Consider the following 10,972-nt stretch of genomic DNA (forward strand, 5'->3'; position numbering starts at 1 on the left):
ACTGCTTGAACCCGGGAGGCAGAGGTTACAATGAGCCAAGATCATGCCACTGCACTCCAGCCTGGGCGACAGAGTAAGATTGTCTCAAAAAAGAAAAAAAAAAAAAGAAAAAGTAAGGTTAAAAGCCAAACATTGAACCTAGAGCAGCATCAGATTAGTATTCTCTTATTACCATGACATTACAGAGCATCTAAGAAGCAGAGCAAACTCAAGCAAAGGAAAAGGACGGATATCAGAAGAAAGACAGGAGAGGCACCAAAAGTCAGGCACACAAATATCACACTTTTCATCCCCATAAACTACACTGTCCCAGGGTCATTTATACATAAGAATCATCAGTCCAACAAGAGGCTTTCTCAACATATATGAGGAATAAATTATTTCAAGGAGACTACAAGTCAACAGGAAATATTCGGTCCTGGTCACAGGATCTAGAGGGGTGTGGACCACAACCCTTCCATTTAGCTCTGAACAATGTGACCAGGTAAGGCTGCACAAGGTGATACCCACAGGAAGTGAGCGGTCAGTGAACCTGGGAGATGTGTTCCCACTAGATGGCTTAAGGCAGAAACACAGTACCTTATCTAAAAACAGGGAAGACAGCTGGGCGCGGTGGCTTACGTGTGTAATCCTAGCACTTTGAGAGGCCGAGGCAAGTAGATCACCTGAGGTCAGGAGTTCGAGACCAGCCTGGCCAACATGGCAAAATCCTGTCTCTACTAAAAATACAAAAAATTAGCCAGGTGTGGTGGTGGGCGCCTGTATCCCAGCTACTCAGGAGGCTAAGGCACGAGAATCGCTTGAACCTGGGAGGCAGAGGTTGCAGTGAGCTGAGATTGTGCCATTGCACTCCAGCCTGGGTAATAAGAGCCAAACTTCGGCTCAAAAAGAAAAAAGAAAAAAATAAGGCCGGGTGTGGTGGCTCACACCTGTAATCCCAGCATTTGGGAGGCTGAGGCAGGTGGATCACCTGAGTCCAGGAGTTTGAGACCAGCCTGGCCAACATGGTGAAACCCCATCTCTACTAAAAATACAAGACATTAGCCAGGCGTGGTGGCACATGCCTGTAATCCCAGCTACTTGGGAGACTGAGGCCGGAGAATCGCTTAAACCTGGGAAGCGGAAGTTACAGTAAGCTGAGATTGTGCCACTGCACTCCAGCCTGGGCAACAAGAGCAAAATTCCATCTCAAAAAAAATTAAAAATAAGGCTAGAGGTAGTGGCTCATGCCTGTAATGTCAGCACTTTGGGAAGCCAAGATGGGCGAATCATTTGAGGTCAGGAGTTTGAGACCAGCATGGCCAACATGGTGTAACAGCGTCTCTACTAAAAATACAAAAAATAGCCGGGCATGGTGGCGGGCGCCTGTAATCACAGCTACTCTGGAGGCTGAGGCAGGAGAATTGCTTGAATCTGGGAGGCGGAGGTTGCAGTGAGCCGAGATTGTGCCACTGCACTCCAGCCTGGGCAACAGAGCGAGACTGTCTCAAAAAATAAAAAATAAATAAATAAAAAATAAAATAAATAAAATAAAATAAAAAAACAGAGAAGCGGCCAGGCATGGTGGCTCAAGCCTGTAATCCCAGCATTTTGGGAGGCCAAGGCTGGTGGATCATTTGAGGTCAGGAGTTCTTCAAGACCTTCCTGGCCACTGGTAAAACCCCGTCTCTACTAAAAATACAAACATTGGCCAGGTGTGATGGCTCGTGCCTGTAATCCCAGCACTTTGGGAGGCCAAGGTGGGTGGATCACTTGAGGTTGGGAGTTCAAGACCAGCCTGACCAACATGGAGAAACCCTGTCTCTACTAAAGATACAAAATTAGCGGGGTGTGGTGGTGCATGCCTGTAATCCCAGCTACTCTGGAGGCTGAGGCAGGAGAGTCACTTGAACCCAGGAGGTAGAGGTTGCGGTGAGCTGAGATCGTGCCACTGCACTCCAGCCTGGGCAACAAGAGTGAAACTCCGTCTCAAAAAAAAAAAAAAAAAAAAAAAATTACAGGCCAGGCACGGTAGCTCACACCTATAATCCCAGCACTTTGGGAGGCTGAGGCGGGCGGATCACAAGATCAGGAGTTCAAGACCAGCCTGGCCAAGATGGTGAAACCCCCATCTCTACTAAAAATACAAAAAAATTAGCTGGTGTGGTGGTGGGTACCTGTAATCCTAGCTACTCAGGAGGCTGAGGCAGAGAACTGCTTGAACCTGGGAGGTGGAGGTTGCAGTGAGCCAAGATGGTGCCACTGCACTCCAGCCTGGGCAACAGAGAGAGACTCCATCTCAAAATAAATTTAAAAAATACAAAAATTAGCTAGACATGTTGGTGCATGCCTGTAATCCCAGCTACTGGGGAGGCTGAGGCAGAAGAAGTGCTTAAGCAGAGGTTGCAATGAATTGAGATTGTGCCACTGTACTCCAGCATGGGTGACAGAGCAAGACTCTGTCTCAAAAAAAAAATTAAAATAATAAAAAAAAAAGGGAAGGGAATGGCGCCCATGGGGCTCTCAGCTACACAGGGCCAGATTTATGTTCCTCAATCCCAGTCACCCAAACTTCTCAGGTAGCTTAGAGCAATACAATCCAACCTGAAGACTCTGCTGATTTCCCTCCCTAGTTCAAAGGAAACAGAAACATACCTTGGGGAGGTGTTTGCTGATAGCCTGGTACTGGGCCATTGTAGGCTCCATAGGGAATGGCGGGGGCTGTGGACCCTGACTGCCCACCGTAGCTGGACTGATGATACCCTGGGTAGATGGGCTGGGGCTGCCCAAATGGTGGCACAGGTGGAACTGACTGGTTGACGTTCATTATGAAAGCATTCCCGATTTGGTCTCACCTGTTACAGAGAAGAGAAATTAGTCAAAGTGAACTTTCTAAAGAGAGCAACTATTCAGGGCAGGAAGTAGAGTTAAAAAGAAATTGACCTTATCAGATGGTGATCAGTTTAATAATCCTCACACTTCCACAGGATCTTAGTAATTTTCTGCCCCAGCCTGCATTCAGAATATCTCCTAAAAGCAAGGATTTTGTTATTCTGACCACCCACCTTTTGTCACTGTCTAAATAGTATAAATTTCAACTTCAGACAGACCCACTGAAATGGAGCAGCAGCCTCCATTCCCCAGTGGTATGATTTCTAGTGTCTAGTCACACAGAGTCTTGTGGCTGATGAACTACCTTGATGTTACAGGCAAAAGAAACAATGTTCCCACTTTCCATTCATTCACTCTAGCATCCATTCATTCAGCAAACATCGAGTACCCTCTAGTGTGCCGAACAATTGATTTAAAATCAATCAGGCTAAAAATCTAAAACAGATCCGCTAAAATCCTTCCCCCTCAATGACAAAATTTAGGCTGAGTTACAGAAATGACATTCTTTAGCCAAACTGCCATAATACAAATGATACTCCAACCCCAGTCTTTCCACCAAAAGGGTGTATGGACCTTAAAACTGAAGGTGGTTTTTTTTTTGTTTTTTTTTTTTGAGATGGAGTCTCACTCTGTTGCCAGGCTGGAGTGCAGTGGTGCGATCTCGGCTCACTGCAACCTCCACCTCCCGGGTTCAAACGACTCTCCTGCCTCAGCCTCCCAAGTAGCTGGGATTACAGGTGCATTCCACCACACCCAGCTAGTTTTTGTATTTTTAGTAGAGACGGGTTTTCGCCCTGTTGGCCAGGCTGGTCTCGATCTCCTGACCTCGTGATCCACCCACCTTGGCCTCCCAAAGTGCTGGAATCACAGGTGTGAGCCACCACGCCCGGCCAAAACCGAAGCATTAAAATCAATAAAAGTTGGCCGGGCACAGTGGCTCACGCCTGTAATCCCAGCACTTTGGGAGGCCGAGTCGGGCACATCACTTGAGGTCAGGAGTTCGTGACCAGCCTGGCCAACACGGTGAAACCCAGTCTCTACTAAAAATTACAGGCATGGTGGCACCCGCCTGTAATCCCAGCTACTTGGGAGGCTGAGGCAGGAGAATCGCTTGAACCCAGGAGGTGGAGGTTGCAATAAGCTGAGATCACGCCACTGCACTCCAACGTGAGCAATAGAGCAAGACTCCCTTTCAAAAAAAAAAATAATAAAAAATAAAGGACACCTGAAAACTCTAGCAAGGTAACAGATTAAAACCGAGTGCAGGCCGGGCGCGGTGGCTCACGCTTGTAATCCCAGCACTTTGGGAGGCCGAGGCGGGCGGATCACGAGGTCAGGAGATAGAGACTATGGTGAAACCCCGTCTCTACTAAAAATACAAAATATTAGCCGGGCGTGGTGGCGGGTGCCTGCAGTCCCAGCTACTCGGAGAGGCTGAGGCAGGAGAATGGCGTGAACCCGGGAGGCGGAGCTTGCAGTGAGCCGAGATTGCGCCACTGCACTCCAGCCTGGGCGACAGAGCAAGACTCCGTCTCAAAAAACAAAAAAAACAAACAAAAAAAAAACCGAGTGCAGAACAGGCACCAAAACTTCTTCACATAATCTGAGGAAACAGTTCAAGAATCAGGGGCAAAGTTAGAGTTAGATTTCATGGAAAAAATCATTCACCTCATCCCTCAAGCAGAAGACTATGAATATTCTAAATTCCAATGCACTTCTCCAACTCTCCTGTTTCTGCTCCCCTTACGATTGTTATGAATCTCAGCCACCATCAAAATTATTACAATCTTGCTCACCAACACAGGGATGAATTAGACGGCCTTTTCTAAATAGGGTCTTTCCAAGAAAACTACCTCATCACATCTACTTTCAACAGCTGTATCATTCCAATTATCCTATCGACAGAAGGGGCCCACGAAGCAGGAGCACTCAGAGTTGCTGCTGAGGGAACAATGGGCCTCTCCCTCTTTGCTAGAAGGGCCACCTTGACTATAGAAGAGGAGCTGATCCTGGTCTAAAACTCTTTTAAACTCAGTTATCTCAGTAGCTGTTCTTCCAAACCCTAAACCTTACACAGGTCACTGACCCTAAGTTTAAAATATGTCCCCTCCCTTTATGTTTCCAAAGCCGGGGGAGGGGCAAAGAAAGGAGCTTCTTCTCCAGAAAATAATCCCCTCAAACACATTCACAGAGCCTGGAGTCAGACTGAAGTCTCGACTCCATTCTGGGTGGATAGTCGAGGGTGACAACCCAAGGGGGCGGGGCAAGCTTCCTAGAACTCTGAAAGTAGTCAAGCCATGGAGCCTCGGATCAAGACCGAGAAGCCAAGTCGGCTTCTAGGGCCACGTTAAGAGAGGGGGCTGCTCTGTTAAGCACAAAGACCAAGCGTCTTGCACCTTTTAACAGGCTCGGGGCCGGAAGCAGGAGCTGGAATCTGGGCCGGGAGACGAAGAGAGGGTCTAGGACCTGCTCCTGGGTGGTGGATGCGTGAGGTGAGGGTCTCTTCCCAGGCCCCGCCCCCAGGCTCCTCCCTTCTTTCTGAAACCGGACCCCAATCTGGCCAGTAATACCCTGACCTCTCCTTTGCTTTCCTACCCTACAACCTCCCGATGCCACTCCTCACCCGGCTCCAGATCCAGGTTAGACTTCGTTCCTAACGTCAAGGATCCCAGGCTCCACTTCCGGTTCCGAGGGGGCCGTCGCGTCATCCCCGGAAGTTCCTCCTCCACCCTTTAGGGCCGGGCCACTCCTTCTGCCACGTCTGCATTTCGGGAACCCGGATGCTGCGCATGCGCCTCTTTCATCTTCCCATCATGGCCGCCGCCTGGGCTTCTCTGCTAAGTCGTATGTATTTCCCTCCTGACATTTTTTTTCAGATGTTCCGGTCACTTTATGGCCTCACCAACAGAAATAAGATTAAAAAGAATTTGTCAAACTATCTTTAATAATGCCCCTTCACTCTGCCTGTGACGTATTAGTGACCTCTGAGCTAGAGTCTTGTAGTCACTTCCTGCTGACCCCTGACCCCGTTGATTTCCGTCCGCTAGGTTGATCTCACCTATGGCTTTTGCTGGTCATGAGATTTGCGGAACGTGTGGTGGTGGTAAAGGGCACCAACTGTTGTCAACCTGCATGTAGGGGTCTGAGGTCTGGCTCTACAGCTTGTAAAATGGAAATAATAATAATGCCCGTATAAGAACTTGAGAGGAGGAAATTAGGCCACATAGGCCGCTTGGCATCATAGTAAGCACTCAGTAAAGGTCAATTGTTATTAACCGTTTTTATACAGCGCCTTCGTTTAGGTGCAGAGCTTTATCAGAGCCAAAAGATCTCTGCTCTGTGTTGGAAGAGTTATAGTTCCTGCAAATTATTAGTACCTCGTTTAATGGCTAAGTAATTATACCTAACAATGCTAGGATTTCTTTTTCATATAAATGACTTCATTTGAACTTTTCAGTACTATTTATTGATTTAATAATTTTTCGAGCACTGCTGTTGAAACTGCCTTTGCAAAATTACAACCGAGGAAATTATGATAGTGGAAGAAATCAGACTTAACCGACTCCGTCTTGCTTCTAACCTTTAAGTTGTCCTTATTCATTCCTGGGTGTAGGTGGAACTAACTTTGGGGAGGAATTCAGTTTATGGTTTGACTCTGAAACAAAATTGATAATAGCCCCTTCCTGAAAAGACCCCCTTCTTGCCTGGGGACCAGTCTGTCTGTACAGGACTAACAAATTAGCTACAAGATTACAAATTACAGTTTAGGGGTCACGCAGTCTCTGGCTCCAAGAGTCTGAACCTCCCCAAATTGCTTTTAGGAATAACATCACTATTGTAAAACCTAAGATTAGTGCTTGAGATATTTTGCAGACCCTGCACTCATTGGATCTCATTGGATCAGCTGACTACCTAGACCGGTAACCTGGCTCAATCAGTTCTGCCATTCCACCCAGGAACAGAAAACAGCAAGAAAACCTCACTTCGACTCCCTGTGATTCCATCTTCAACCTGACCAATCAGCACTCCCCGCTTCTCAAGCTCCTACTCGCCAAATTATCTTTAAGAACTCTGATCCTCAAATACTCAGGGAGACTAATTTGTGTAATAATAAAATTCTGGTCTCCCACACAGCTGGCTCTGCGTGAATTACTCTTTCTCCATTGCAATTCCCTGGTCTTGATAAATCAGCTCTGTCAAGGCAGCAGGCAGGGTGAACCCATTGAGCCCTTACATTGTGTGCCAAGCCATGTTCTTGGTTCTGGAAATAGAGCAATGAACAAAAGTGTTTGTTCTCATATTATTGACAGTAAATATTAGTTATTCTGAGGCACAGAGTGGTTTATTCGCTGAAAAATTTGCACTTTAGGCTGTGCTGGAAACTATATATTAGGCATTGAGCATGCTTTACTAAACAAGCAGATTGTTCTTGTCCTCTTTTGTTTTGAGACGGAGTCTTGCTCTGTCTCCAGGCTGGAGTGCAGTGACCCAATCTTGGCTCACTGCAACTTCTGCCTCCTGGGTTCAAGCGATTCTCATGCCTCAGACTCCCGAGTAGCTGGGATTACAGGCATGCGCCACCACCCCAGCTAATTTTTGTATGTTTAGTATAGACAGGGTTTCACCATGTTGGACAGGATGGTCTTGATCTCCTGACTTTGTGATTCGCCCTGCTTGGCCTCCCAAAGTGTTGGGATTACAGGTGTGAGCCACTGCGCCCAGCCTGTTTTAGAGACGATTTTGCTATGTTGCTCAGGCTGGGCTCAAGTGGTCCTCCTACCTCAGCAGGAGTAGCTGGGTAGTTGAGTTGCTAGGGCTACAGGTATGTGCCACCACATCTGGCTAATTTTTTGTAGAGGTGAGGTCTCCCTGTGTTGCCCAGGGTGGTCTCAAATTCCTCCCACTGTAGCCTTCCAAATTGCTGAGATTACAGGTGTGAAGCCACCACACCTGACCTATCAGTTTATAGTCAGTGGTTAAAGTGTGATCCTCGTGATCAGCAGTATCAGTGTCACCTGGAAACTTGCTTGAAATGCAAATTTCAGACCCACTTTGCATAGATAAGAGCCAGAAATTCTGGAGGTGGGGCCCAGCAAGCTATAGTTTAAGGCCCTCCAGGTGATTCCATTGCTGATTGAGAACCACTAGTCTAGATGAATAATTTGCCAAATCCAAATAACATATGTTGAGCACCTGACCTAAACTGGTCCTCTGCTAAGCATTTTCACATGATTCATCCCACTTGCCTCATATCGATAATAGGAAAGTAAATATCCTCTGTCTTGCTTAAGGTTGCACCCCCTAGGGCCGGGCATGGTGGCTCATGCCTGTAATCCCAGCACTTTGGGAGGCCGAGACAGGCAGATCACCTGAAGTCAGGAGCTTTGAGAGCAGCCTGGCCAACGCTGTCTCTACTAAAAATACAAAAATTAGCTGGATGTTGTGGTGCATGCCTGTAATCCCAACTACTCAGGAGGCTGAGGCAGGAGAATCACTTGAACCCAGGGGACGGAGGTTGCAGTGAACAAAGATTGCACCACTGCACTCCAGCCTGGGACAAAGAGCAAGACTCTGTCTTAAAAAAAAGGTTGCACCCCTGGTAAGTGGTAGATCCTAGATTCAGTTTCTTCCGCTTCCCCCCACCTTTTTTTTTTTCTATTTGAGACAGGGTCTCTTGTCACCCAGGCTGGAGTGCAGTGGCATGATCTTGGCTCACTTCACCCTCTGCCTCCCAGGCTCAAGTGATCCTCCCCACTCAGCCTCCCTAGTAGTTGGGACTACAGGCATGTGCCACCACTCTTAGCTAGCTAAGTTTTGTATTTTTTATAGAGATGGGGTTTCACCATGTTACCCAGGCTGGTCTCAGGGCTCAAGCAATCTGCCTGCCTCGGCCTTCCAAAGTGCTGGGATTACAGGCATAAGCCACCATGCCCAGACCATAGTTCATAGTTTCTTTTTTTTTTTTTTTTTTATTTTGGGAGTCTCACTCTGTTGCCCAGGCTGGAGTGCAGTGGCACTATCTTTGCTCACTGCAGCCTCCGTCTCCTGGGTTCAAGCGATTCACCTGCCTCAGCCACCCAAGTAGCTGGGATTACAAATGTGTGCCACTACAACCGGCTAATTTTTGTATTTTTACTAGAGACAAGGTCTTACCATATTGGCCAGGCTGGTCTCAAACTCCTGGCCTCAAGTGATACACCTGCCTCGGCCTCCCAAAGTGCTGGGATTACAGGCGTGAGCCACCATGCCCAGCTCTGTACCATAGTTTCTTGAGGATAGAGACTAACGTGTTGCAATTTATTCGTTTCTGTATCTGCACTCAGTGGCTCTCAACCTCTGTTGCATATTAGAATAATCTGTGGCACTTTTTGTTTTTATTTTTATTTTTGAGACAGAGTTTCGCTCTTGTTGCCCAGGCTGGAGTGCAGTGGTGTGATCTCGGCTCACTGCAACCTCTCCCTCACACGTTCAAGCGATTCTTCTGCCTCAGCCTCCCAAGTAGCTGGGATTACAGGCATGCACCACCACGCCTGGCTAATTTTTGTATTTTGAGTAGAGATGGAATTTAACCATGTTGGCCAGGTTGGTCTCAAACTCCTGACCTCAGGTGATCCACCTGCCTTAGCCTCCCAAAGTGCTAGGATTACAGGCGTGAGCCACTGCACTCAGCCTTGTGGTGCTTTTTAAAATGCCACTACCAGGTACCAGACCAATAAAATCTGTCCCTAAGGATGAGACCTGGATATGTGTGTGTGTGTGTGTAAAACTTCATTGCATCATCATTTAATCCTATGTGCTGATATGCTCTTTTTTTAGGGACTCAGCTGTAAATGTTTTCTAGGTGATTTTAATATGCACTGAGGGTTAATTGAAATCCATTGGTATAGCACAATGGCTGACATGTAGCTAACACTCAATAAATGTTTGAATAGTGAATGAATAGATATTTAGATCCCCTTTTTTTTTTTTTTGAGACAGAGTTTCGCTCTTGTTGCGCAGGCTGGAGTGCAATGGCCCAATCTTTTTTTTTTTTTTTTTATTAATTTTTTTTTGCACACAAAAACAATAAACATTTTCTAAAAAATACATACAAACAAAAAGATGCGTATCAAACATATTAGGAAGGTTGCACATGGGAAGTCGGGGAATAGAAATGGGGGGTGGGAGTTAAATGAGAGAGGGACTTTATATGGATCAGTGATAATAACTCAATCCTCTATTTGACAAAGAAGAGGGAGAAGGAAGAGGAAGAAAAAGAAAGTGGGATAAAGGATCAGAAAGGGAGGAAAATAGAAAAAATTAGAGTATGACTCCAGGGTAGACCTGTTTTGTTGTCACTGAGTTGGTTGGTTGGTTTGTCTGTTGTATTTTTCATGTTTCGCCAAGTTGGCCAGACTGGTCTCGAACTCCTAGCCCGAAGTGATCAACCCGCCTCGCCCCCCAGAGTGCCGGGACCACAGGCGTGAGCCACCAAGTCCAGCCCCCACATTGCTTCTGGCCTCCGTGGTAGACCTCCCAGACGGAGCGGCCGGGCAGAGGCGCTCCTCACTTCTTCCCAGACACGGGGCGGCCGGGCAGAGGCGCTCCTCACTTCCCAGACGGGGCGAATGGCCCAATCTTGGCTCACCACAATCTCCGCCTCCTGGGTTCAAGCGATTTTCCTGCCTCAGGCTCCCAAGTAGCTGGGATAACAGGCATGTGCCACCATGCCCAGCTAATTTTTGTATTTTTAGTAGAGATGGGGTTTCTCCATGTTGATCAGGCTGGTCTCGAACTCCTGACCTCAGGTGATCCACCCACCTTGGGCTCCCAACGTGCTGGGATTACAGGCGTGAGCCACCGAGCCTGGCCTAAATCCTCTTTTTACTGGTGAGGCCAAGTGATTGCCCTGCCTGAGGTCACACAGCTAGTAAGTGATGGAAGAACCCAAATTCAATCTGGGCACGGTGGCTCATGCCTGTAATCCCAGCACTTTGGGAGGCCGAGGTGGGTGGATCACCTGAGGTCAGGAGTTCGAGACCAGCTTGGCCAACATGGTGAAACCCCGTCTCTACTAAAAATACAAAAATTAGCCGGGCATGGTGGCGGGTGCCTGTAGTAT

The 10,972-nt window shown here is 47.4% G+C and overlaps 1 protein-coding gene and 1 long non-coding RNA gene across 14 annotated transcripts in view; one reads left to right on the forward strand and one right to left on the reverse strand.

The window, feature by feature from the left end:
* Window positions 1-5,617, reverse strand: part of SEC24C (SEC24 homolog C, COPII coat complex component) — a 28,130-nt gene extending 22,513 nt beyond the window's left edge. For 5 of the 13 annotated variants that reach the window (XM_063637511.1, XM_063637508.1, XM_055275733.2 and 2 more), the window contains exons 1-3: window positions 5,495-5,617; window positions 2,923-3,009; window positions 2,635-2,834 (exon numbers count right to left, since the gene is read on the reverse strand). In XM_063637511.1, coding sequence (XP_063493581.1) covers window positions 2,635-2,806 — 172 coding nt within the window. In that variant the 5' untranslated portion in view covers window positions 2,807-2,834; window positions 2,923-3,009; window positions 5,495-5,617. Of the gene's footprint in view, window positions 1-2,634; window positions 2,835-2,922; window positions 3,010-5,267 lie in introns of all 13 variants that reach the window. The other 8 variants (XM_063637512.1, XM_063637510.1, XM_063637507.1 and 5 more) reach the window with 4 other exon arrangements.
* Window positions 5,591-7,002, forward strand: LOC134736381 (uncharacterized). Its single transcript, XR_010120363.1, has 2 exons — window positions 5,591-5,715; window positions 6,745-7,002. It is a non-coding gene; the product is annotated as an uncharacterized lncRNA (long non-coding RNA).
* The last annotated feature ends 3,970 nt before the right edge of the window (window positions 7,003-10,972 follow it).

This window comes from Symphalangus syndactylus, chromosome 4 (assembly GCF_028878055.3).
Source record: "Symphalangus syndactylus isolate Jambi chromosome 4, NHGRI_mSymSyn1-v2.1_pri, whole genome shotgun sequence".
NCBI classification, from domain to species: domain Eukaryota; kingdom Metazoa; phylum Chordata; class Mammalia; order Primates; family Hylobatidae; genus Symphalangus; species Symphalangus syndactylus.